Genomic DNA, 27,658 nt, shown 5'->3' with positions numbered 1-27,658 from the left:
TTAGCCCAGAGGCATCATCTGACTCCCAGACTGTTTGTCAGGAGTTACCATTTGAGCCACACAGATTTCATCAGTTTCTCTTTCAAAACTGGTGCAGTCCAAACCTTTGACCATTTTGCCTTTGAGCTTCTCTCCTTCGGCAGATGAATTGGCCTGATGAGAACAACAACACATGAGTTTGTGGAGGTGGAAGAGCTGGTGCCGGGAGTTACCCTGGAAGATGAAATATATGAAAGGGTTGTATGCGGTGGAGCTCTTAGCGAAGAGGCATGGTAACATGGTGATGATTGGAGCCATGTGGTCCTGCTCTTGAGAGTGAAACATGCTCCAGAAGCTCACAGCCACATAGGGGGTCCAGGCAATTAGGAAACCTGAACTGATCATCACAGCCATCTGGAATAAGAAGAGCAGATAAAAGAACATGGCAAGGCATGAAAACAGAGGGGTGCATGGAATATGCATGATCAGTAAAGGAGGCGAGAGGGCTCGGCAAGAGAGGAAGGGAAAAACATTTTTTCACAAAAATGAGCCAACTGCTGATTTGAAATCTGAATTTAAAATTATAGTTTGACATTTAGTAGAGCGCATAGCAGAAGAATAGTGGAAAGGATGATACAAGCATGAAATTTGGTGTTTGTTCTAGAGGTCTGCGAGCCCGATTTCAGTTGGAAATTGAAATTATCAAACGTTTTAGCTCATGGGGATTACTCTAAAATACGTTTACCTGATTATTTGAATTACATGACAATCCAACATTATAACATTGTAGATACGACAGAAAATACGGAAAAGCATAATATCTCCACAACTCCATATATTCTTGGCTAAATCATTAAAACACACCAACGCGTTTTGGCCATGAAGGCAAAATGTTTGCCTTTGAGCTGTATCGTATAGCTCATTGGCCAGTGATCACATGGTCAACAGGTAAAAGTCAAATGATTGGTGTGAACAGGTAAAGTCACGTGACAGAACATGTTGGGCAGTATATCAATCATCATTTATCAAAAATAATATAAAGGACAAACATAGCAATAAACAAACAAATAATACATACCAAACATCAGGACAATATAAAATACAAAATATAGGTTGATTATTTTTGCCTTATAACACAGTTTCACTAGTACCCCAAATTGAATTGAAATGTATGCTAGCATTAAGTGTTTCTCAGTTAAAAGGTTGTTGTTTAGCCTAAATCAACACATTCTCACTTCCAACTCACACTAGAACATGTTAAATCCAGCTGTAGCTCATAATTAATTGGAAACCATTTTTTTAAAGAAAAATGCATTCCCATGATAGAAGAAAGTTAACGTGAATGTTACAGGTACAAATGTACAAACTCACTCACTCACTCACTCACTCACTCACCCTCAACAGCCATAGCCACACTGCATTTGCTGCAACACAAACAAATCTGTTGTGTTCACAGGAGCCCAGATGTTTAAAAGTGATGGCCAATTGCTCTGTCGAGCACAATCAGCAGAACGGCTTTCCCTTCTGGTCTTTGTCAGTCCCTCCTCAACTTCCTGTAGTCACATTGCCTGAAGCCTGACCAAAGTTTAACCACAGATCGATTTACAAATAACCTCAAAAGAATTACGACCTTTAGCTTCATTTTCCAATCTGCTGCATTTTAAATATCAATTCAAAGCACACATTGTGACACACTCATGAATATGCACTTACACGTATACACACACACACACACACACACACACACACACACACACACACACACACACACACACACACACACACACAAGTAAATGCACATGTGGACATACAATTTAAAGGCTTAGGTAAGGCGAACACGAGGGTCACTCAAATCACGCAGATCACTCGAGGCAATCATTCCACCGATCACCTGACATCAAGTGGAGTCATAGCAAGGAAGTGATCAGAAGAGAGATTTCTACAATTCTCACAAGAGGGACCACTCTTTATCTAGTGTCCTTCATTCTTAATCTATAACGGGGTGTTTTAAGTGGCAGTGTTGGTAAATAATGAAGGTGAAATCCCTAAAACCACTTTGTACCACTTGGCATTGTTAATGGGTGTGAAAAGCATAAGTGAATTAAATAATAAGTCTATATTATAATAAGTCATATTCTATATTGATCTTATATTAAAATCCTATGAAAAGGTTACATAATACCAACACTTTATCCTAATATCAAATAGCCTATTACGTGTGTAGCCAAATCTGGATGTAACTTGTACGCTGTGCCACTGTCCTCTGTTGAAAATGAAAAACTATAAAAAGACTAATAAAAAAATATAAAAAATTAGACAAATTGCACTGTTCATTATTCATTATAATTACATGCTATTTTAGTGTATCCCACATACGGATACGGTGCATCATCCTTCTGCCATAATTACTCACTAGAGCACCAAATGAACATAGTGAACATAGTTTATATTAACATTTTTTTTGCTGAGATCAAAACCACTGGGCTAGAGCCAGCCACTGGGAAATTAGCTGAAATTAACATTGAGACTGAAAGCATGGGAAATAGCTATCCTGGCTCTGTCCAAAGTTTAAAAAAATATATATCCAAACTTGATTAATTAGCACTTGTTTGTTAAATTTATACATACACAGAAATGTTTACATGTCAATTTGTGGTTTTAAGAGGGGTTAACTGCTGGATTCTTTCTTGACCAAGCCACTGACTTCCTGGAGTCTTCGCTGGTTGCTTAGCATCTAACAGTGATGACAATATGCTTGTAGCAGCCAGAATATATTACATGTTAATTGACATTTTGAGGTAGGCCTACTGGTATTATTTTTAATTGGACAGAGCCAGGCTAGCTGTTTCCCCCTAGGCTAAACTAATTGCCTGCTGGCTCTAGCTTCATATTTAGCATAGAGACATGAGAGTTACTGTATGTCAATGTTATTTAAATATTGGCAAATAATTTGTCAATCTAATCCGTTACAGGTTAACATCATCTCGAGCTTGGGCCTTAGACAGGTCAGGGAAGTCAGAAAGTATTGGGAGATGGATTAACGCATTGCTGGTTTTGGTCTCTTAATTAGAATTGTAGCTCCAACAGGGACTGTAGTGTGAAATCCAGCGGTTTAAGTTAATTGGCTCCTGGGTGCCTTTGTTCAGAAGGTAAATGTAACTGGCAGCTGTGAAACTGACACTTTATGATTCATATGTCAAAGGAACAGTAATATGTAAGTTCAGCCCTTGACACACATGTAGCAAATGCATACAAATATATTCTCTGTATGAAACTGGAGTGAAATGCTACTATGTGATCACATAGCTGACCACTATCTATCTTTTTCAGTCCAGACAATAAACAGCAGCACAGAAATAGAATCTGGCCTCCCCATCCAACCACAAACCTCATCACAGTTGAGTCAAGGGGTTATTTAAATCGCCAGTTTCAATGGCGTCTGGCTGCGCTGGATTAGCAATAAGGAAAACACAAAGTAAGGCTGGCCACATCCTTTGAGCCCCCTTTGCCAGGGACATCCACATGCAAAGCTTTATTTTATTCTTCATTTGTCTTGCTTGTGTTTCAAATGTGGCTTTAAGTGAGAGGAGGAGGGGAATCAGGAGGTGAGGTGATTATTAACTGTGCACTCAATACATTTACTATGTCAATGTTGTCAAAATGATCCTGCTCACTCGGAAATCACTTTTTATGTCACCGTTATTCCAATAGATTTATGCCTGTCAAATTTAGCCTGAACATTGATATAGTTACTGACATATGATAGTGTGACATGATGTCTATAAATATTCATCTTTGTAAAAATATTCAAAAGAACATAAAACAGACTGAAGATCTACTGTATATGCCTCTACTGGAAAGCACAAACAGGGCTGCTGCTGAGACATTTCTCCCAGCTATGAAGTTTTTCATGGGGATTTTTGAGTGATATAGAATATAAATTTACATACCTGAAGGGATGGATCATAGTTCTAATTTATTATGTGGTTGGCAACAATATAACAATGATCGTAAAGGCAAATATTCAGATTTCTTTAGGCCCTGATTTTTTTGTTGATATGATTGCTTATTACAAATATAATGTTAATACTTGTTTTTACGTCATGTTATTTAATTTAGGTTGGTACAAATATTAAGAAAAAAGCAAAGTGAAAGTATTTCCTTTTATGTTTTCACTTATATTTTTGCTTTGGTTTTAGCATTATTTTTGTGCTGTGCATTTATTTGACTTAATTACATCACCTAAATGCTATATTATTTGTTGCTTAGAGTATGTATATAAGTGTATGTAAGAATAAAAGACTACAGCATACCACACACACAAATATTGTCTTTAATTACAGTTAAGGACTAAGGCCTTTTAATCTCTGCAGGGACAGAGTCAAGACAGAATTGATGGTCTTATACTTACAAGAGTGATTTTCTTCTCAACACTGCCATTTTGAACATCATTGCTCTGCATAGATTGGTAGGCCCTGTGCAGCTTCCAGGCAATAGCAAAATAGCTGAAGAGGATGACCAGACAGGGCAGGAATGTGCAGAGTACAGACAGAGCCATGATGAAGGTGGAGTGGTTCAGGGACTCCCCATAGCCGGTCCAGTCTATCGAGCAGGCGAGTCCATACGGTTCCGGCCCATAGCTGCCCCAACCCATCAGAGGTAACAAGGCCCACAGAGTGGCATACAGCCAGATCGCACTGATCACAATACTGATGCTTCTCCTCTGGAACTTGACACCTGTGCACAAGCAGATTTTAAATTCAGTTTGGTATGTTGATTACATAACACTATTGTGTTAGATACTGTACTACAGTCCTTGCTATCTCTTCGTCTACAGCATGGCTTTTACACATTAAAGCATAAGCATCAATTAGGCAGCAACTTCACCCCCTTCAGTGGCACAGCATGTAACGAGGAGCCTGAAGTGTCAGCGGTGTGTAACCATCATAGTTCAGTCAGAGACACATCAAGAAATTCACTGTTAGATTTGACGGAAAAGGTTTTGCTTTTTGAGTGACAATACGATTGTACGATATCCTTACATCGCGAATGTGGTGTTGTTAAGGCTGGAGAAAGATTGTGTTTATTGCAAATAAATGATTGTTAAGGTATAGCTAGGGTTAGGTGACTAGTGTTCTTGGTCATGGTTAGGGAATGATTATGGCTAAGATAAATAATGAGGTGAATGTTAGTTGCAGGTCTTTGACCCTTACATCCCACCTTGTTATACAGTATATAAGGCTAGAAGCACTCAATCATCTAGTATGTATTTACAATAATCAATTGTCTAATTAACTTTACCTTGCATTAGCATGCAAGGTAAATCTCAGTGGCCTTTAATAAGATTGACTGCTTAAACATTGATTTCTTTATGCCAACTGGTATCCATTAAAAACTGCACTGATCGCTTATAAAATCCTATTTGAGATTACACTACCTCTCTTGGGTGGACTTCCTGTTACCAGGTATCTGATCATCCCCATCACAGCCAGAGTCAAGATGCTGGTTATGCTGAAGATCATGCCCATCAGGCCGTAGTAGAGGCAAGATGTGTCGCCTCCAATCCAGGCATGGTTAAAAGCTGAAGAAATGGACAGAGGATACATGCAGAGGGCCATGCCGATGTCTGTTATGGCCAAGTTCACTGTCAGCAGCTCGGGAGCTTTGAGCTGGGCGTGACGACGACCTGCGCTGACCAGGACTGCCGCATTCCCAAAGATAGACAGGATAGCTGCAGGACAGAATAGGATGGAGTAACAAAAAAAGAGGGATTTCAAGACAACATTTTTAATAAATAACCTATCCCTGTAGAGAGACTAGCTTGATCTCACCCATTGATAGTGAACTGATGTGCCTCAGTAATCTGATCAATCCCCTTCAGCAGTGATATATACATGTAGCATGCAAGCAGCTGAGCGAGTGGATGACCAGTGGCAGCCTGTGTCGGCCACAACAGCATCCATGGAGCTTCAAAGTGGTTCTTAAAGAATACACTGACTTGACATCAAAATCTGACGCTGCTTTATCACCCTTTCACAACAATCATAAGAGCATGCAGTAGAATTCTCCAGTGATTATAATGAACAAATTTTTTTGACATCTGTCGCTGTGGGTTTTTTCTCCCTCAGGCTTACTGTTGGTTCCTACGCTATTCTCGATTAAATCCAACCAATCAATCAGGGTTAGGTTAATGCAGTTTCAAAGTGCTTCACAGATGACTGACGATCCAGGAATAACAGGTGCAGGTCGTACACAACAGGAAAGACAAAAACTATTTAACAATGCACATGAGACAATAGAATGATAAGAATTTAATAAAATAGATTTAAAAGCTACAATAACAGTAATAGCAGTAAAATAGAGTGAATTGAACTAGATTAAAGAGCTAGATAAAATAGACCTAATATAACATAGGTTAAAAACATTAAAAAGACAAAACAAAACAAAGGCAAACAATATATAGTCACGGAGTAGAACCCAAGATTGTGTATAGAGGCTGGCTGTTTGTGAGATGATAAGACATGACACAACTAACACATTATACAGCTACTAATGCTAAAAATAAATATATATATTATTTTTATATATAAATAGGCTATGTTATATAGCATCTATATAATCTTGCTGATCACTTAGATCTGTATCTCTGCACTTGATTAGGCTATTGTATACATTCTGATATTATAACAACACAATTAAAGGAACAGTTTATAAGTAGACATTTAGAAAATTATGTTTATTTGCTTTTGCGCTGAGTGGTAGATGGGAAGATCGATACCACTCTCAATATATACTGAAGAGTGGTAACATTCTCATTTAACTCTTGGCAAGAAGATGAATAAGCCTATTTAACCAAAATGTCTATTGAAGTGAAGACTCCCCTTATAGCTTTATGTTGAGTAAAAGACAACAGAAAACAATCATATAGAAAACAGATCCCAAATAATACAATCAATACACTTCTGTTAAATAAAACCACCTTATAGGTTTAGCTAATGCTCAAGTTATAGGTCCCATGGCATTTCACTTTATGAGGTTTTTTAACATTAATATGAGTTCCCCCAGCCTGGCTATTATGGTCCCCCAGTGGCTAGAAATGGAGAGAGTATGGGTATCCTGCTCTGCCTTTGAGAAAATGAAAGCTCAGATGGGCCGATCTGGAATCTTGCTCCTTAGGGACTGTTGGTTATTTATTTAAGAGGCCGCCGGGGGAGTTTTGGGACCTTTAATCACAATAGACCTGACCCTTCCTTTATCAGCAATAAATTTTGGATGACCCTCCAACACAATTGGAAGAAAAAGAGTGACCCTCCCCAACGATTTATTGTACTGATTTGCGCTTGGCAAAGCTGTTCAGATTTCCATTGATTTTATACAGCCAGTATGTTGATAGCTTAACGGCTGCATTCTCATCTGACGCATCACACTCTGTTATGGTGTGGTGGCCATTTCAGTAGATTTACTCACTAACATTGTTGTGGAAACACAACAAGCATGGACACTAAATGCACACTTCCTGCGTTACTTCAAATACTAAGTTACTCATCTAGTAAACTAGTATTCACATGAAATAAAACAATAAAACATAGAGACCATTCAGCAAAGCATACTGGGTAATTTAACACTGGTTGCTATGGACTCGTCACTAGGCTTCCTCAGTAATTGAATATTTTAGCATAGGTAAAAGTGCCGAAGCTGAACATTATCCAAAACTCTATTTCTCAGACGAGCGTCAATTTGGGAGCTTGCATGCTACCACTCCTTCCTTCTCAAATCCCTTGAAAAGGGTGTCGTTTGCACAATTTCACAAATAAACACCGGGACCGAAAGGATATACCTCCCGTCTCATGCCTTCCCGGCTGACGGCTGGTGCTATCCGCAGCGCGAGTTTCAGCTTTTCAAAAAAAAGCTTGCGTCTGGTCAGCTATGTTTTCTTACATTGTTTTGGATGTTTTTGAACTAAACAGTACAGCAATCATGCTAATGAATACAATTTTTTTTTCAGCAGACAACAGTTACGACACGATTAAGCTAGCAAAGCAGTTGCTATGCAGTGTTTATATGTGCAAGCGGGATTTATTCAGTTTGGGAAATCCCACGGTCTCTAAGCTACAGGTCTGGCTGACTAAATAGGGAGGGACCCATCTGCTACTTGGAGCTACATGGATAAATATGCACCAAACAAGCCACTTTAAAATGTTGCTCTTCTCATGAATACAAAAGTTGGGAGACCCTCCCCCGTAGACTAAAAAAAATTGGATGACCCTCCAAAGAATAAAAACACATGACCCTCCCCTATTTTCCTCCGGTGGTCCATTCCATAAATTCCGAACGGTCCTTTATGAGGTCATAAGGAGCAAGGTTACCTCCCCTTTCTCTGCTTTGCCCGCCCAGAGAATTTGGCCCACCCATGAGAGAGAGAGAGACATCATGGCTTTCAAACGAGCAAAGTGGCAGTTGGTCAAGGCCACACCCCCACCCTCCACCTTGCCCCCCCCTCTCTCCTCCTCAACAGCTACAGACACAGAAATGGCACATACTAAGGAACTGTGGGACTGGCTCTAGTGGCTGTAATTCTGCACCAAGGCTGAATTTCAGGAAGAAGACTTCAGATACAGTATTAGGGGACCACTAAGGCCTATATAAAAGCATCCAAAGAGCACCGTGTCATGGGACCTTTAAAGGTATAGAAATTGTGAATTTTCATAAATTAATCACATTACATGTACATTTTTATCCATATTTGACAACAGGTGAGACCTTAAGTGCAGCACACAAGCTCAGGTTCTAACTTTAGCTTTCTAAAAACTATTAATTAATAATTTAGCTTATTGGAAAATGTTAGCCTGATTATACAATATTTCTTTAGTATGTGGACCAGCGCTGATGTTGAGTGCATGCGATTAAAGTGCTCTCTCCACGATGTCATGATAAATATAAGGGAACCTCAATGGACAAAAAAACTAAAGGATTTGGTATTCACAGATACAAACAATTTGATTATCAAGTGTTTTAACCATATAGTGATAATGTGTATAAAGGAAAGGGAAGACAATCTGATTAGATTACCGGGTTCCACAAATTTATAGTGAATCTTATCTACAATTTTAAGCAGGCAACCAATAATATGTGACACACATGTTAAAAAAAAAATATTTATTTTACTCCTGTGCAACAAAATGCTTACAGTGCATGTGATTCTAAAAATAAAGTATTTACTACAAAATTGCTGCAATAATAATATAATAATGTCTACTTCATTTTAGAGATTGGTTGATGTGTTCTTGGTTCCACTTGCTTTACGTAATATCTCTCTTTCACATAAGCTTATGGAAATTTGATTGACACAACATGCAATATTGTGCTGACGTATTCATTTTTTAAACAGTCTATTTAATCTGTGACAAAGCATGTCAGGTTTTTTGTCCCTAATGGATTTTTCTCTCCCAGAGCGACCTTGACACAAGTGCTCTGCATTTACACTGTATTCAATAACTTTCTGTCGATAAAAGACAAAATGACATCAGTGCATATTTCAACTCATATATCCTTTCTTTTAGCAGATGATGATTTTGTACATAAATAATGCTTTGAGCAGCAGACTTTAAATGCTAAAGAATGAAGAATCTGTGTTGGAAATGTTCCTGGTTCGTGCTGAATGTGATTTGTATCCTTGTAGTTAAATATACTGCATAGACATTTTAATCAGGAGAGACTTCATTTTGAGTGAACAATTTATTGACGTACAACAGAAATGATAATTGAGAAAGGTCTTTGGCTATTAGACCCCATCGTGTTCTATTCAGCCGATAATGGGCAGCAGGAGTTGGGGGTGAGTGAGGTGAATGAGAATGAGACATAAGATAGTCTTCCTGACTGAACATACGCTAGGCTTGATTTATCTCACTCAATGGTTTTATAGCAGATATAAACTCACAAGAAACTTGCAGAAATTTGTTGAAAGAAATAGTACACATACACCCTTATACATTAAAAATACCTTTGGCTACCAAATACAATAATAGTCAGACACTGCTGCAGTCCCTAACAAGTCCCTGCTTGTAAAAAGTGTGATTTCCGTATCTTTTTTTTTTTTTTTTTATTACAATGCAGGTTGAGGTGCTATATAAAGACTAGAAAAGTACTAATTTAAAATGCTGTCCAAAGAGAAAAGCACACAGCCCATATTCAGAAACTGTGCCTTTAGACGAGCCATCAGCATTTCTGTACGGTTGTATTGTCACAGCTATATTTCATATACTATATATATTTTTTTTAAACAGCAGGGTGGGGTTGCAGGCAGGGAAATTCCAACGTTTTTTCATGGCCACATGCACTTGCGTCCGGACCGGCTATTAAAACACAGAACAGAGAACATTGGACTACACAATGCACCAATAATGGTGGTCACAAGCGGTGACCACCATCTATGACTCAATGCTACCAACATAGGCTTAATTCATTTGAAAATCAATTTAGATGAAGAATCGGTAAAATATATGATAAGAAAATCACTGGAAACAAAATGCACCATGATGTAAAACACCACTGGATTTACAGATGCTGTGTTGCATTTTAAATCCATGCCTCTTATGTTGAAGGCTTTGGAAATAAGCATCACTGGGGATTCAGTCTAACTCTTCACTGTGTGACTAATTGTGTGTATGTGTGAGTCACACTATGCAAATAATCACTCCTTTATTTGGCTTCAGCCATTATGTCAGGATGATGTGGCAAATGATGGGTGAGGAATGATCTCCACAGGGAACAAAAAGAGGCTTTTGTGGTTGTGATGTAAGCAACACTCATTAGGAATGGACATCAATCACGAACAACAGCTGCTGTCTTAATGTGCCGTACGGCTTGGGATCAAGAGTAAAACTCATTTACTCTGATGTAGTGGGGAGGACATAGTTGACATAGCACATACTTAAGGTATCAAAGAGTATGATGGAATGGGGATGGAATAATAATGTCTGTAGTAAGCTAGACTGTAGAACTTGTTTAATTCTTCTTCCTGGTACCACCTATGCTAAATGTGCCTGTCAGCAAATTATGTAATAATATTAATCACAACATGCTGACCAGATACACAGCCAGATGGCTAATGGGATGGGTAAACACATACAGAGCTACATCTCAAACAAATCGTGGGAACCTCTGTAAACGTGTGTGTGTGTGTGTGTGTGTGTGTGTGTGTGTGTGTGTGTGTGTGTCTATGTGTGTGTTGGTGTGCGTGCTAGTCTGTCTTTAATATATCTCATGAACCGTTCCAATCTGCCAATCCAATCTACTTCACACTTGGTTTCCTTGGTACCCAATGAACTTTCGCTAATCAATTTAGCAGACACTAGATATCAAACAAAAGCCAGACAGACACTAAATTGTATTTAGTTGCTGTGAGCTGTAAATTCACCACTTTTAAACAGACGGAAGAACATAGGCCTAGGCTAACTTAATCTAGGACCTTCCTCTGCAGCGCTGTGCAGATGGGTCTTGGCACAAGACTATCTTGGAGCTGCTGACTGCAGCAGTAGTGGCAGCAAAAACTGTCCTGTCCCGTTAGTAGTGTCCTGTACACTGTCCTGTGACTCCCATGACTGTCACAGGACAGTGTACAGGACACTACTGACAGGACAGGGCAGTTTTTGCTGCCACTGCTTCTCGCTGACTGGGCAAAGAGAGCAGTCTTCATCAGACTCACCCTGGGTCCGGTTGTTTAAGTGTACCGCCAATTTATAACACTTATAACATTATAACATTACCGTTGGCAAAACACCCCCGCAAATCAAATCCCTAATTTAACAATAATTGTCAAGCTTGTGCCTGCTTGGAAATAACACTTCTGCTGAAGTGCTAAATTCGTTAACAATAATAATGACGAGACGAGACAGCACCACCATTATTAAAGGCTGACTGTGGCAATGTGAACATGTATCACTGACGAAAAAGACATCACTAAAATGTAGTTAAACAAAAACTCATTTAATTTCATTGCATCCCACCTTTTCTTTCGGCTGACTCCGTCTCTGCAGGCTATCGGTCCAGTTGGTGGTTGATTAACGCAGATTTCTAATGATGCACCACCATGAGGCAAATGTCTGATTACTCTACTTTTAAATTATTTTAGGATTTTTATATATTTTGAATATTTTGTGAGTAAAATCTAATTTTGCAACGTTCTCAGTTAGGAGGTAAATGTAGTAGTACAATGATTTTCTAAGTAAGTCAGGAGGCATATGCTTTAATGGCTGCATAAGTGCTTTGGGGTCATAAGTAATACATTTTTGGGTACAATGTTTTTTGGAGAAAGCTACAAGAAGTAATACTACAGGCCAAGCAGTTGGCCGTTCCAAACAGGCGTTTTCAACAGAACTAGTTTTAGTTCTGTTGTAATCTGCCCCAAATTGTCTGGGTCTTCAGCAAACCCATACCTCCACTATCTTTACTATCCACTTGCTGTTATCTGCTGATGCTCGGCAGCTTTAGTGTAGGCCCACATGTGGGTTTATCAGATTTTTTGCTGGATACTGCTGCCTATACAGTATGACAGAGGAAATGATGTATTACCATTGTTAAGTGCGACTAAATAGTGTTGTGTAATGGCCTGATCACTGTATTTTTATTTTATTTTTTTTAATTATATTTTATGCATACCTTTTTACTGCTAGCAGCGTAGTAAGAGGTGTTACTAAATGTCTCCAGTAGGGAGAGCGCATAGGTTTTGAGCTGCATTGGGCGAACGCACCTTCCTTCAATTAGAAACATGAGCAGAGAAAACACTCAGTTTTTCAGGTATAAGTCCCTGTTAATAATATCTTATGTGTTGTTAGGTGATGTGGTGTGGTGTTAGTGAGTTAGGTATATGAACACTTGCTAAGGACGCCATTCGTCTTTTAGCACGTTTTTGTATTGTGAAGTAATACGGTAATGGAACTACCGGCAGCTAGCTAGCTTTTGCGAATGATAGCAGCACTCCCCATTGAAGAACGTTAATGATAGCTATTAGCTAGCTAGCTAGTACGAAGTTGCTTCGGAGGTAAAATACATTTAACGGTAGCTAAGTTAAATAGTTACTGTTAGCTAGCTACCTGTTGTGGGTGTGAAATGTGTTAACTTAGGTTATGTCGAAATTTACTTTACTGTAAAGTTAGTGAAGTATGTTAAATATAACGTTAACGTTATAACAGTATACTGCAATAATTATATATTAGGCTATATTTAAGCCAGTTAACATTTTGTGAGCTTTGTTTTTGTTTGCTTTCTTAATGGTAACGTTAACGTTACCTGAGACAAAATATCAATTAAAGGTAACTTATAGTGTTCATTGATCTATATGGGCATGTTTACGGATTTTGATACTTATTTGCCATAGCATTGCAGTAAAGTTAGTTTTTAATTCAGGTTTTTGTCATTGCAGAGAATAGGGAACATTTTAGAAAAGTGTACTTATTGTAAGATGTATAACATTATAGCTGCCTATTCTGTATATCAGTGCTTGAGTTGGAACAAAAAAAGTGCAGTTAGCAAGCAGGTGAATTTAATGATATTTCCCCCCCTTTTGGTAGACTTGTGCTACATGGGATCATCAGGAGGTTGTGGTGTGCAATAAGAAGTACGGACACCCATGCAGGAAAACTGTGACTTGCCACCATCCTGTATTGGGTAAGTGATTTCCAGTCATGCTGACTAAAACCAGAACAATGCATTGAAAGAAGTCCCATAGAGTCATAGAGCTGTGATTTCAGCACTATGAGCACTCTTTCACATTACACAATGTGTTTTCTTTAGTTCTTGATTCATTGTTAATATCCAAAAATATTGGTTTCTGCAGGTTTCAGTATCTTCAGTACAGTTATCTCAACTGCATGGACATTTTTTATAAATTTAGCTGCAGAATGGCAGTGGACACTCTACAATGCTTGTGATTCCACCAGCGTTTCAGAAGCGTCCCAGAGACACCTGTATAAGGTATCTACATACCCCAGTATCCTGTTTTTGTTTGGAGTACAACAGCTAGCATATCTGGGTTTTTCAAAATTGGGAAAAGGCTCATCCAGGTTTCTGAAACCAGGATAAGATGTTTGCAGGCTCAAAACATAACCAGGAAAAAAACGATCAAAACCAGGATACTCATGCACATATAAATAAACTCAGTATGTTGGTTCTGTATTTCAGCACATTAGTTTTAGCTTCATTCAGCTCAAAGTAGCACTGAAAGATGACATGCTAACCTCACAGTCATCAAAAAGTCATTAAAAACAATGCTAGTATACTTCACTGTATACTAGCATAATAATGCAACTGGATAAAAGCCTTACTGAACTCAAGTTGGCATGAAAACCGAAGTGAAAGAGATGAAAAGCTGCCGCCCACCCAGTAGAGCGTGCGCTCCATGTAGGCTGAGTCCTTGGCAGTGGTTGGGTTCGAATCTGACCTGCGGCCCTTTGCTGCGTGTCATCCCCTTCTCTCTACCCCGTTCTTGTCTATCTACTATCACTATCTACTAAAAATAAAATAAATAAGCCCAAAGAGATGAACCCTCTCATTTTCAGGCTGGGAAAAGTAGGCCATATAACTGTTGTCAAATAATACACTCTTCAATATTACATATTGTGGTACTGGTTGGTGTGAAACATCTAGAATGATTGTGTGCCAGATCTTTTGTTAACACACTCAAGCCCCACCACCTCAACCTCAAGGTTTCTTATCAATTTTAAATTCATAGCAACAAGAAATAAAGCAGATCAAACTAACAATATTGTATACACAAAATGGGGAGCTCAACACAAAATGGGGAGCTCAAAAGACTGAAACAGGAAGTTTTTTTTTTTTTTAACCTCTAAACCAACAAATTTAGAGGCTTAATACAGGGTTTCCGCAGGGTTTCCAAAGGGACTTACCATCTCCAACAGAAAACACTGTTCACCAACTGCTCCAAACAGCTCTGTTGTAGTCCAGCCTTTACTTCAGAGACAAACGTGCATCACTTTGTAACACATGTTATAATGCTCACCTAGCTGCTAGTGTGGCACACCCTCATACTCTGCTTCTGACTGGCTAGTAGTCCTTACATAGGTACTGTGCATGTGCGACTCCCAACAAAGATGGAACAGAAGTGAGATGCCTCACTCTGTAGCTAAAACAGAGAGCTCAGCACACAGGGTGAAAAGAGGAGCTGCAGCAGTGTGCAGTACAAAATATATGATGTTTTTTGAAAATTAAAACATGTAAACCTGTTCTGATATAACCTCTAAATACAATTTTATAAACCTGAAAATGAGCACAATATAAGCACTTTAAAATTTTAGTCCTTAAATTCAATGAAGTATTGTGTTCTATTGTGTCTTAAATAATTTTAAACAGGTCTTAATTTTCCTACGTCCATGTAACGCTACCTCTAATGCTCATTGAAATACTTTTTTTTTTAATTCCGTGGTGTTATAGTTTTCTTTCAATAGTCCAAATATAATTCGCTGTATATGTACAGATTATTACTGTGTTGCTTTTATTCAATTTTAATAAATTTATTTACTTTGCGATATGGAGAAAATCAAATATCACAATATTTTTTATCCAATACCTCTATCGATACCGCAACTATATTGTAGTGTTGACTATTGGTGCTTTCACAAAATATTTACACAATGACATTTTTGATAAATAATCATCAGTAATGTGGATATAATGAGTATGTAATGATAAGTACGTAAAGGCAAATAATAGAACAGTTACAACAGTCTGGTAAGTTCAGAAAATGACTTTAAATCACTTTAAAGCCTTTAAAACCAGGAAAAGACAACACTTATGCCATATTACGATATCCAAAATCTAAGATATCTAGTCTCATATCCAGTGTTGGGAACATTACTTTAAAAAAGTAATTAGTTATAGTTACTCACTACTTTTTCCAAAAAGTAAGTGAGTTAGTAACTGAATTACTCTATAATAAAAGTAACTCGTTACCAGGGAAAGTAACTATTTGCGTTATTGTTAAAAAAAAAGTTGCTATATGTCAAAGCAGTTTTCACAAGTCAGTTGAAATGAGTAGAACAGCAGGTGTTTGTACATAACTTTCGATATTTATTGCATGTCGACAGACAGCAAGAGGTTTATCCTGCACTTCAAGTATTATCTTTGTAAGAAAAGTAAACAGTTACACCATATAAAGTGCATTTAACTCTAGCAAATTAAATCAATCTCTCTCAACCTGAGACAACTGGTCAAGCAAACAACCTGTACTTCCAAGGGTTTTGTTCACAACAAAAGTAAACTTTGCTCCGAGTCCTTCTTTGCTAGTGGATGGCGAGCTATCATCGGTGGTGGAGGTATCGGTGTTTTTGCCCACTAGCTTTGTAGATGCGTGTGTCGTTGTGAGATGCTTCATTAAATTAGAGTTGCTTACAATGGATGTCGACAAAGTCTTCGCTCCTGGACATAATGTACACATTATATGCACGTTCTTGCCTTTGACCACAATGAATTTGAAGTAGTGCTTATATCTCCACCTTGAAAACACCAATTTTTCATCGGATTGCTCCTGACTCGCCATCTCTGCTGCTTCGTCAAATCTCTGTTTAGCCTTTGTGTGTGTTTGTGTGTGTTTGTGTGTGTGTGTGGCGCGTGTGCTGGCATGTGTGTAAAAACACTGCCTCTGATTGGCTACCATGAAACATGACTCTGCCTTAGCCAATCGTAATCGCTTACCTTGTTATTAACCCACCTCCTCACAAGCTGCGAGCCAGGGTTGCGTTCGGATTACACAGTTTATTCAATTAATGCATAGTAGCGCACCGCATTTAACGTCCAGTAACGTTAACGGCGTTGTAACGACGGGAAAAGTAATTAATTAGATTACCCCGTTACTGAAAAAATAACGTTGTTACCTAACGCCGTTCTTTTAAACGGCGTTATTCCAAACACTGCTCATATCACGATAATATAATAATATCGATATATTGCCCAGCTCTACTTTGCAAGTACTTTTGTGACTCTGCATTTCGTTGTACTTTAATGTCGTGATATAGGTCTTACATGTCATTCATAAAGGTCCTCAAACGGTCTTAAAAAGTCTTAAATGTGACTTGTTGAAACCTGCAGAAACTCTGTAATGAAGTGCATCCTCATAAGTCATTTATGGGTCTTAGCTTCTTGCTTGCAGCCATTTTAAATAAGTGCCACTTTATCAGAATCTTAAAATAAATCTATGCTAAGCTTAAAATATTGAGTTTAGGTGACATGACAATAAGTAGGCAATGTACTTACCCATTATCACCAGGTACATCCCTGCACAAAAATCAACAGTAGGTGACAGTTTGGACACGTATTTATCATCCATGTTTGTCCACTCAGTGTTAAAACAAATGCACAAATTATTTCCAGCAGAAAAATAATAAGAATTTGAACAGGTTCTCGAGTCTAGTCCTTGAATTTTTGAAAGACCGAGCAAATGGTTTCCTGTCTCTTCTGTCAACTCTCATATTCTTTGTGTGCGATGCAGCATCTGACACTTACCGGCAGTTACCAGTCACATGCACTTACTCACATGCACTTACACACACACACACACACATACACACGCACACACACACGTAGACACACACATGTACACACACACACATACGCACACACAAAAGTGATCCATCAAAAGAAAGCTTCTTATTTCTTACATTCATTAATGAATCAAATGCCTTAAAACTAAATTAGGCTATACAGCAGCATTTTAATAATACTAATAATAATATTAATAATAATGGAAAGTGAAGTAGGTACAAAAGCTTAATTGAAGATTGAATTGAGGACACGATCAAATGGGATTAATATTTTACCCGGTGGGATTTATAGTACAAACCAGGCCATTGTCTGTCCACGAATATAATGTGTGCATAATCTTGTGTGACTGCATCTTAGTGCATGTGGTCGACATGGATTACAATGTTCTTCTCATAGATAAAGATTTTTATTCTTATTCTTCAAGCAATAGGCTGTATGTGCATAATATTGAATTTACAATTCAGTAGCAACATCAACTTTGGAAAGCTGTATATGAACAGCATATTGCTAATTCCCTTCATGTTTTGAGGAAATTTGAAAGTCTTTTGTAGCCTACTGACTCCAGGGATAACTGAACTCTTGACCCTTGTTAATATAGCCTGCAGCGTCTTTATCTTGCACCTTCTCCACTTTTATCCGAGAGATCTTTGCACCTCTTTTATGTGTGAAAAGGGCAGTAAAAACATCAGAGGTCACATACTGTCTCTGTTAAGTTAAAAAAAAAGCTGTTTATAGTTAAGGGTGTTACGTCTGAGACCATGTACCGTGTCATAATGGCCTATGCATTAGCAGAATAGTGTGAGGAAATGGAACATATCGTTCTTAAAGAGTATTTATTTATTTATTTATTTATTTATTTACAGAGCAGTACAAAAGCAAATAATGTTCAAGGCTCATGGACATTTTTCAAGAATAAATAAGAAGGTTATATACATAGATTCTACATGGGCAACATATACATGGGCCACAGCTAGCCCCCAGCCAGCGACTAAGACAACCCAAACCCAGCCAGGACAAACCCCACCGCTGGGACGACCATTACCAAAATGCTAATGAAAGAAAATGTAATAATACATCAGGGAACAGACCATATTGGACCCCAAGCACCTATAAATATTCACAAGACATGATTCCCAGAATTCCTCAGTGAGGGGCACCCCCAATTCTGTCTCCCACTCAGTTCTTGACCTATCTGTGCTGGTTGCTTCATGGCTGATCACAGTCTGGTATAAGATTGCCACTGCTCTTTTGCTTCCTGGCCGAACCTTAGTTATGTTTTCGAGTGTGTAATGCCGGGGTATGTCTGCAAATACAGACAAGCAAGACTTTATAAAATGCCGGATTTGCAGATATTGGAAAAGGTGTGAGGCTGGGAGGCTATATAATTGCTCAAAGGACATGAAGTGCCCCCCCCGATACAAGGCCTTCAAACATTCCACTCCTTTTTCCCTCCAGTGAGCAAACACGGGCTCCGTCCCCGAAGGTTTAAAGGCATAGTTGTAGCAGATAGGGCTGTCTATGAACATATCTGGGGCTTTCAAGTACAATTTAATCTGCTTCAAGAGTTTCAAAGAACTGTGTATTAGAAAGTTCCCTCTGTATGAAGATTTGATTGTTCTATAGAAAGCCAGGCTGGGCGTTCCCCAACCATGCTGAGAACATCCGAGAGGGGACACTGACATGTGAAATGTATTGTGTGACTGGTCAGCTACCAACACAATGTTGGGAATTGATACAGAGTAAATTATTATTATATGTGTATTCATAACTTTACCAAATTGACAACAATTAAAACGGGGCACCACCCTGAACTTCAGGGGCCAATAACTGAACTGTGAAAACAGTCTCAAAGGTGGTGCTCTTTAAAATACAGATCTTAATTCATTTGTCTTGTATCTTTTTAAAAGGAACAAACAAAGGGTGAAAAATCAAGCACTGACCTGTAGAACCAGCTGTTATGACAATAGAATACCGAAATACCACACAAAAACTTCTTGTTAAAGCCTAATAGGATTTATTTAACTTCAAAAATACTGATGTTCAATCAATGATTTTTCAATCATCTAACTCTATCGACTTGTTACAGTTCTAGCTAAACAAAACCGTGTGTGTGTGTGTGTGTGTGTGTTTGTGTGTGTGTGAGAGAGACAGGAGGAGGGAAGAGGGGTCAGAGTAGCGGGGTCACGTGGTTGGGCTGACCACGCAAAATCCAAGATGGTGGTTGGGGACCGCGTGATTTGGGGTTATTTGTAAGTTTGGTACAAAAGCACAAGATGACTACTCCTAGCGTTGAAATGGCGGGGAACACCACAAGATTCCAACACGTGTTTCAGGCAAAGTGGGGGAACACACCACAGAGCGCTATAGCAGGCAAGGCCAGCTGTTCAAAATGGTGTGTGTATGTGTGTGTGTCTGTGTGCGTGGGTAGGTTAGAAAAGGGAGAGAAAACACGACTGAAAATAAAACGAACAACTTGAAATCTTGATCCTCAGTGACAATAACCACTCTCCTTGTTCACTCAAGACTCTGGCCTAATGTGAAGTTACCGCAGGGTCTGAGAATTTTTTTTAACGAGGGGAGGGTATTTCTCTGTCTCTGCGGGCGAACAGCTGACGCTCCGCAGCGACAATAATCCAGCTGTTTGTCTGACACAGGGCTACGATATAACGTCTTTGACTGACGAAAGAAAGGATTATTGTCTCGCTTGTGCAGTGACTAACTTCTCCGCGGCGGGAGGTAGCAATTACAGTTTCAACACAAACTTCAACAATATCGTGATCAGTGATTCGTTCACATTAATGGCAAAACAATGGCAACAATAGCCTTCACTCATTAATAAAACGCACTGTTCTATATCTGCACAGAACTATTAAGACTCTCAGCCATTTTGAGCCTCTTTTCCTCGTGGTTTGGTACTTTCGACCATTTTGAAGACTCTTTCACATGGAGGTGTGAATTCTTAGGCTTCTGAGATTACATGAAGGCCTTTCTCTTGGTTTGAGAAGGCCTGTGGCCTGCCTCATGTTGGCCACATGTGAATTCCCTTTGTCTCACTGGTCTGGTCCCAACAACAAATAGAATCTAAGTGATTATGTGGGAAAAACTGCGGCTATTTCATTAGAATGACATGAATAAACGTTACAAAATGAAATGTTAAACGCTGACGGCGATTTAATGGCCGAAGGCTGACACATGGCGACGATGCTGGACACATCGCAGAAACTAGGCCCAACTTAGACCAGCGGCCAGCGGTTGCCTTGGTGTGTCAGGGCCTTAAGCCTTAATTTCCTTACAAAAGGCAATGATGTTGCATACAGTATAATGATTATGACAGCAACATATTAGATGGGCATTTTTCATCATGGCAACAGTAAGTTATTGATTTTCATTGCTAAATGTGGGTGGTTTAGGGATATTTGTGATTCTGGCTTATAAGATTACACACTCAGCCATATGGTGAGTGAATGGAGATTAACAGAGGGTCTACGTATATGTTTGTATTTTTCCAGGATCATAGTATTGTGGGATTAAGTGCCTTTCTTAGTCCCAGTGAGAAAAGATGCTGGACATCAAACAAAAGCAGTTTGATGTCAAACAGTCCAGAACAGGAGATTTTCCATCTACCACAACAGCATTTTGTGCATAAATATGGAATATCAATTGTGCACTGTGCCATGTTCTTTTTTTTGTTACACCTCTACGGCGGCGTCAGCTGTGGCCATAGGTGTTATGTTTTCAAGTGCCATTTTTAGTCCCAGTGAGAAAAGATGCTAGGCATCAAACAGCTTTTAGATGTCAAACAGCCTAGAACAGGAGTTTTATCAATTTTGCATTGTGCCATGGTCTTTTTTTTGTTGTTATTCCTCCACTCCGGTGGCAGCCGTGGCCAGAGGTATTAGGTCCAGTTGGACTCATGGATGAACTGATTAGGTTTTGGTAATCATGGTCAAGGTCACTGTTACCTCACAAAACATGTTTTTGGCCATACCTCAATATGCTAATTATGACAAAATGTCACATAAATGTCAAATAGAATAAAATGATGAATTGATGACATTTTATTTCTAAAAGGTCAAGGATCCACTTCACTGTAACATCATAATATTCTACAAAAACATTTTTTTGAGGCGCCTGGGTAGGTGACCTGATAGAGCAGGCGCCCATATATTTACTCCTTGATGCGGCGGCCGTGGGTTCAGCTTTGCCCTGCGGCCCTTTGCTGCATGTCGTTTGCCCTCTCTCCCCCCTTTCATGTCTTCAGCTTTCCTATATAGATAAATAAATAAAGGCCTAAAATGCTTTGATCTTGTCCATCCTTCTCTCTGCAACAAGCTGCCTATCTGCCACAGCTTGTTGTAGAGAGGGTGAGAAGGGTTATCCAAGATGATTTTGTCCCTTGTCCTCCTCTCTGCCACTGCCTCCGTCTGCTCTGTCTGTTCCTGAAGGGGGCTTCACTGTTGTGAGCAGAGCCTGAATTGGACCAAAAAAAGGTGCCGGTACTCCAACTCAGCAGTTGCATGACATGATCATCGCATGCGTCTTGGATATATTTACAGTATATGCAAGTCTTGGTAAGCTGTTCCTCTGGTAGTCCACCACTAGCTCATTGGTTTTGCTGATATTAGACTAAGCTTCAGGGGATTGTCATTGCACCATGTTGTGAAACTCTCTTTTAGTACTTCACTATAAAAATAGTGAAGACAGCATGTTTCTCACTGGAAGTTATTCACTGGATGTCAATATAGTTATAACAAATACAATAATAAAAAATACACCTAATACCTTTTTGTTAAATTCCTTCAAAATCTTCTATTATAATCTCTAATTATATGCATCTGGACCGACATGGATGTAAACGGCAACTTGGCTGGTTGCCGGAGGCATATAACCGTGAGGCAGTAATTAGCTGTTTGAGTGTTTTGGTATCCCTGTGTGTTTTTGTGCATACTGATGCACTAAATTGAATGTGGCTGTAAGCCTTCATCCAGTTACCAAGCATCTCCTTCTCCTCCCCTTGCATTAATTCATCATGCTGTTTCTTTTGCATGTCCATAAAAGCCTCCACCATGTCACTCACATCTGTCTTCAGCTTTCCCCTTCTTGCCCTGCTCTGAGGGTGTCTTAGAATCAGAATCAGAAAGGTTTTGTTGCCAAGTACGTTGTTTACGCATACAAGGAATTTGTCTTGGTGTTGTTGGTGCATGTCACACATTCTCTAAATATAAGAAGGATCAGAAGAATATAAACAATATAAGTATACATATATACACAAAGTATGTAATAACTAAAAAATAAGAATAAGATAAATAAAATAAAACAAGTTAAGTAAAAAGGAACGGTACAGCAGTAAGTACAGTGGCATGTAGAGCCAGAGGTGTAGTGTGGAGAGAGTCAGGCTGGGTTCCGGGCCTTGTTGATAAGGCTAGTGGCGGAGGAGAAAAAGCTGTTCATGTGGTGTGTGGTTTTGGTCCTGATGGACCTCAGCCTCCTGCCAGAGGGGTGTGACTCAAAGAGTTTGTGGCCGGTGTGGGAGGGGTTAGCCACAATCTTTCCAGCTCGCTTCAGAGTCCTGATGGAGTACAGGTCCTGGAACGTCGGCAGATTGCAGCCAATCACCTTCTCTGCAGACCGAATGACACGCTGCAGTCTGCCCTTGTCCTTGGCAGTGCTAGCAGCGTACCAGATGGTGATGGAGGAAGTGAGGATGGACTCAATGATGGCTGTGTAAAAGTGCACCATCATTGTGTTTGGCAGGTTGAATTTCTTCAGCTGCCGCATGAAGTACATCCTCTGTCGTGCTTTCTTGATGAGGGAGCTGATGTTCAGCTTCCACTTGAGATCCTGGGAGATGATAGTTCCCAGGAAGCGGAAAGACTCCACAGTGTCAATTGTGGAACCACAGATGGTGATGGGGGCAGGTGAGCCTGAGTTCTTCCTGAAGTCCACAACCATCTCCACTGTCTTTAGAGCTTTAAGCTCTAGGTTGTTTTGCTTGCACAAGGTCACCAGGTGGTCAGCCTCCGACCTGTAGGTGGACTCGTCTCCATCAGAGATGAGTCTGATGAGGGAGGTGTCGTCCGCGAACTTCAGAAGCTTGACGGACTGGTGACTGGAGGTGCAGCTGTTGGTGTACAGGGAGAACAGCAGAGGATAAAGAACACAGCCCTGGGGGGATCCGGTGCTGATGGTCTGTGAGTCGGAGACGTGTTCCCCCAGCTTCACATGCTGCTTCCTGTCAGACAGGAGTCAGGCACACCAAGCTGGGAGAGCTTCTCCTGAAGCAGAGCTGGGATGATGGTATTAAAGGCAGAGCTGAAGTCCACAAACAGGATCCTGGCGTAGGTTCCTGTGGAGTCCAGGTGCTGGAGGATGTAGTGGAGGGCCAGGTTTACTGCATTGTCTACAGACCTATTGGCTCTGTAGGCAAACTGCAGGGGGTCCAGGAGGGGGTCGGTGATGGCTTTGAGGTAGTACTATCAGTCTACACCTCATCACCAGCGTGTGACTGATCTGATGTGACCAAAATGAACATCGTAAACACAAATAAAAACATCTGCTCATTTTCACAGGCAAAGACTAATACAGGTGTGAACTGTATTCCCCTGGCAACGGGAGTGCGTTTGCATTCAGGGAAGTGTTTTTCGCAGGTGTGGTCTGGGGATGGCTCGCTCCTTCCTGCCCTCTAAGGTGATTTCTGTTTTTGGCCAGGGAGGAACAGGTTAGCAAAAATGAGCCATCCCCAGACCACACTCGCAGAGGATGGAAAAGTGGATTACAATAGAAGCAACTCAAAGAAAAGAAGCATTTATGTTGATGAATTATTCTCTTGTTACTTTGGAAAACACTGTCAATACAACCCCAATACTAAAACAATGAATTAAACAATTCACACTTTTTTCATTGAAGAGGTAAAAGTGAAGCGCAGCAATAAAACAACACTTCCTTGAGTGCAAGCGCGCCCCCATAGCCAGGGGATACAATTCCTGTCCTGTTGATTTGTCCTACCGTGTCAGATTTTCCTACCGTAACGGCAAACGGTCACAGAAAGCCTGGGCAGCAACATATGATGGGTAGTATGCATTGACTACACGCTGGCATGTACAGATCTTAAACGACTGAGCGTTTTAGTATAACAGTAGTCATCAAATCTAAGCTAGCATAGGCTAATGTTACTCACCCTTCAATGGGCTCGCCAGTCCAGTGTCCTCTGTAATGTTGTCAGACGCTGTTCCCAGACACGACTCCAAAACATTAGGCTGGCTGGTTGGTTTCAAGCCAATTATTTTGTCGACAGCATTGTACCAATGGAATTTATCCTTTTTGTCTGACGAGCTACCAGCATCCTGTACCTTCAGAAACTGAACACTCAGTTCCTTCAGCTTTTGATGGCACTGCTCAGTGGTTCTGTCATTCCCATGAGCACGTTGATAGTTTTGAATCTCTTGAGTTCTTGTGGGTTGTATCCAGTTGTTCCTGTATACTCTCGTCTGCTCAAATTTCCAATAAACACTGCACTTCTGCCATATACCAAAGTATTCCCTTGCTGCCATGATGTTTGTAATGGAACAGTGGCATCAATAATCTTTAATTGGAAGCGGGCCAGGGCACAGTTAAGCCTACGGTGCCTTGGCACGGTACGTAGATCACAATAGTCAAATGATCCAGACTTTGGGGTCAAACGTGCTCAAGCACGGTTTAACTGGGCCAAGTCAGAGTACGCCCTAAGAGTTCACGATTTTGCACTATATCCAATACTGACCAAGAGAAAAAAAAATACACGATTGAAACAATAAAGTAATTTTTCTATTTTTTGCCATACGGTAAAAAATTCTATGATTTAGAAATCTATCTGTCAATGTGTTCTATTCAAACGGCTGTAATGTACACTATTAATTGACCGTAACAGAGCATAAAATAATCTCTGTTACGTTTACGTCATCATCTCTTTTCAAATTGTAATTCCCACGTTCACACGAGAAACCATCTACTGTATAATCATACTTTTACAAATATTTGCCAAGGGCTTATGCAGTAATGGGGGAAGATGAATGATGACTAAATGACAACAATACACTCTGATGTAATTTGAAATACAATCATTTGAGGAGAAGGAATAGCAGGCATCAGCTTAAATAACCACAGCCTGCTAGTGACTGTTGTAGGCATGGCAACTGAAGCTGCAAACCGAGAGATAATTTGCTTATTTTATCCAAACCAACAGCATTGGTTAACATTCAGTGGACTACTCATATTCTTAAAAAAAGACGCAACAATAGCCTGTAGAAAAAGTGGAAGCACACGGGGCTGCAAAGGAGGTAATAAGTTCTCATATGGAAGAAAGGGGAAATAAATAAAAAAACGTCTAACTGCGTGTCAATCACTGCTCATGCACACACATTCTTTCTCCCTTGTGAGGGGAGGGGCTTAGGAGACAGTTTTGGGCTTTAGCGGAAAGGGGGGAGGGACTGAGAAGTTGTCGATGTTGAAATTTTTTGGCTAAGTCCTGGATCTTCGCAATCCTACCTACAGCACTTTTAATTGAATGTGATACAGACATGAAAATCACTCACCTTTCGGCGAAATTGGCCGTTTTGAAACCAAAATAGGTGACCTACGTGAATTGTGTAGATTCGATGAGAAAATGTTTAAAGGGGGAGGTGGGGGGGGGTGTAAGTACTCGGGCCTGGTGGTATGACTATTTTAGAAAAATAAATAAATTAAAAAGTCCACATGGGATTTTTTTTTTTTGATGCGCTGGATTTAACCATACATGAAACGAGTTCCTCCGACCAATGAAACGAGTTCTAGCCTATCGGATGCAAAGTAGGGCGGGTCTTTGCCGAAATGAGGCAAAGTTTATCAAACTTGGAGCATACAGGCAGTAGTTGAGAAAGGAGTTAAAATAAATGGTGCTGGGCATGAATAGAGGACGAGAGGAAAAGGGTGGAGACGGGAAGCTGTTTAGCACTTGGTGCCTCAAACTGAGTCGGGAGCTTCTGCAGCACAGACGGTTCACTGTCACCCGGCGGTGTTTGTCACTTCACTGGCTGCGGTAGAGAGGCTCAACCACGAAAACCCCAAGGTGGCTGTCTGATTTTAATAATCTATAATCGATCGACAGCAGTTTTTTTGCAGCAGTGAAAGAAGTATTTTGATTTGTTTTAGTACAATATACAAATATGTATTAAAAGTAAAAACCCTGCATTCAAAATCTTACTTGAGTAAAAATAGTAATGGGTAAAACCACTGGCTAATTTACAGGGGGGTGGTACAACCCCCCATAATCAAAACCATTAATAATAATTTCCTTTAAATAATTAAAGACATTTGCACCATAATTTGTTGCAGAAAAGGCACACATTGTTGCAAAAATGTTCACCAGAATTCAAGAAAAGAACTGTTTTAATAGAGATGCACCTATTACAGCATTCTAGGCCGATTTCCGATTTTCTTTGAGTTATAGGCCAGCTCATATCGATTTTAGCCGATTCAGATTTCATTTTTTCTAACCACTTTACAGCACACACTAATATTTATTTCTTATCTATCTATCTTTTCTTTAATAGAACATTTTGCACAGAACTTAGAAAATGTTTTGAACAGATAATGGATCGCTATAAAATAGAACTATATAAATTACTCCTGAAGTGGAAAATTCACACACATCTAAAATGCAATGTTAGAACCATTTCCTTCTTTTCACATCCAATCACGACCGGCATGAAATCAGCATACGTCAGACTGACCTGCCGGTCGCTGGTCATGGCCGAGCACGTGAAAACCGGCCGAATTCCAGAGAGAGAGATCTCAACCGCCCCATTGTCGAACCCAAAGTTACGCCCTTGGGTAAAACCTCTTATTTTGTATATATTCTTTTTTTAAACTCTCTACACCTCTGTCCACAGGCCATTGAGACGTGTGTTGCTGCTGCGGGTTTCAGTGTTGGACAATTTGCTGCCCTGGTTTTTTCTGGTGCCATGAACTATGCAGAAGGTAAACGTGTTTCTTAAATTGTACATGACAAAGATGTTGCTCAGTTAAAAGAAATATAATACATGACCCCCTATGTGTGTTCTAGCTCTGTATGCGGTGAAAGTCTGTGCAGGGGCCATGCAGAAAGCATCTG

General features: G+C 39.8%; 1 protein-coding gene and 1 long non-coding RNA gene across 2 annotated transcripts; one reads left to right on the top strand and one right to left on the bottom strand.

The window, feature by feature from the left end:
• On the bottom strand, window positions 1-5,814 carry opn8a (opsin 8, group member a). Its single transcript, XM_028604611.1, has 4 exons — window positions 5,811-5,814; window positions 5,417-5,710; window positions 4,391-4,716; window positions 1-393 (listed from the first exon to the last, which is right to left on the bottom strand). The coding sequence occupies exons 1-4, from the start codon at window positions 5,812-5,814 to the stop codon at window positions 1-3; spliced, it is 1,017 nt and encodes a 338-aa protein (XP_028460412.1).
• A 6,872-nt stretch (window positions 5,815-12,686) lies between these two features.
• LOC114573584 (uncharacterized) lies at window positions 12,687-27,525 on the top strand. The gene is made up of 3 exons (XR_003694912.1): window positions 12,687-12,774; window positions 13,548-13,644; window positions 27,438-27,525. It is a non-coding gene; the product is annotated as an uncharacterized LOC114573584 (long non-coding RNA).
• Window positions 27,526-27,658: the final 133 nt, after the last annotated feature.

Source organism: Perca flavescens, chromosome 18 (genome assembly GCF_004354835.1).
Source record: "Perca flavescens isolate YP-PL-M2 chromosome 18, PFLA_1.0, whole genome shotgun sequence".
Classification (NCBI taxonomy): Eukaryota; Metazoa; Chordata; class Actinopteri; order Perciformes; family Percidae; genus Perca; species Perca flavescens.
The sequence above is the reverse complement of the archived record's forward strand: the minus strand, read 5'-3'. Positions and strand labels throughout refer to the sequence as shown.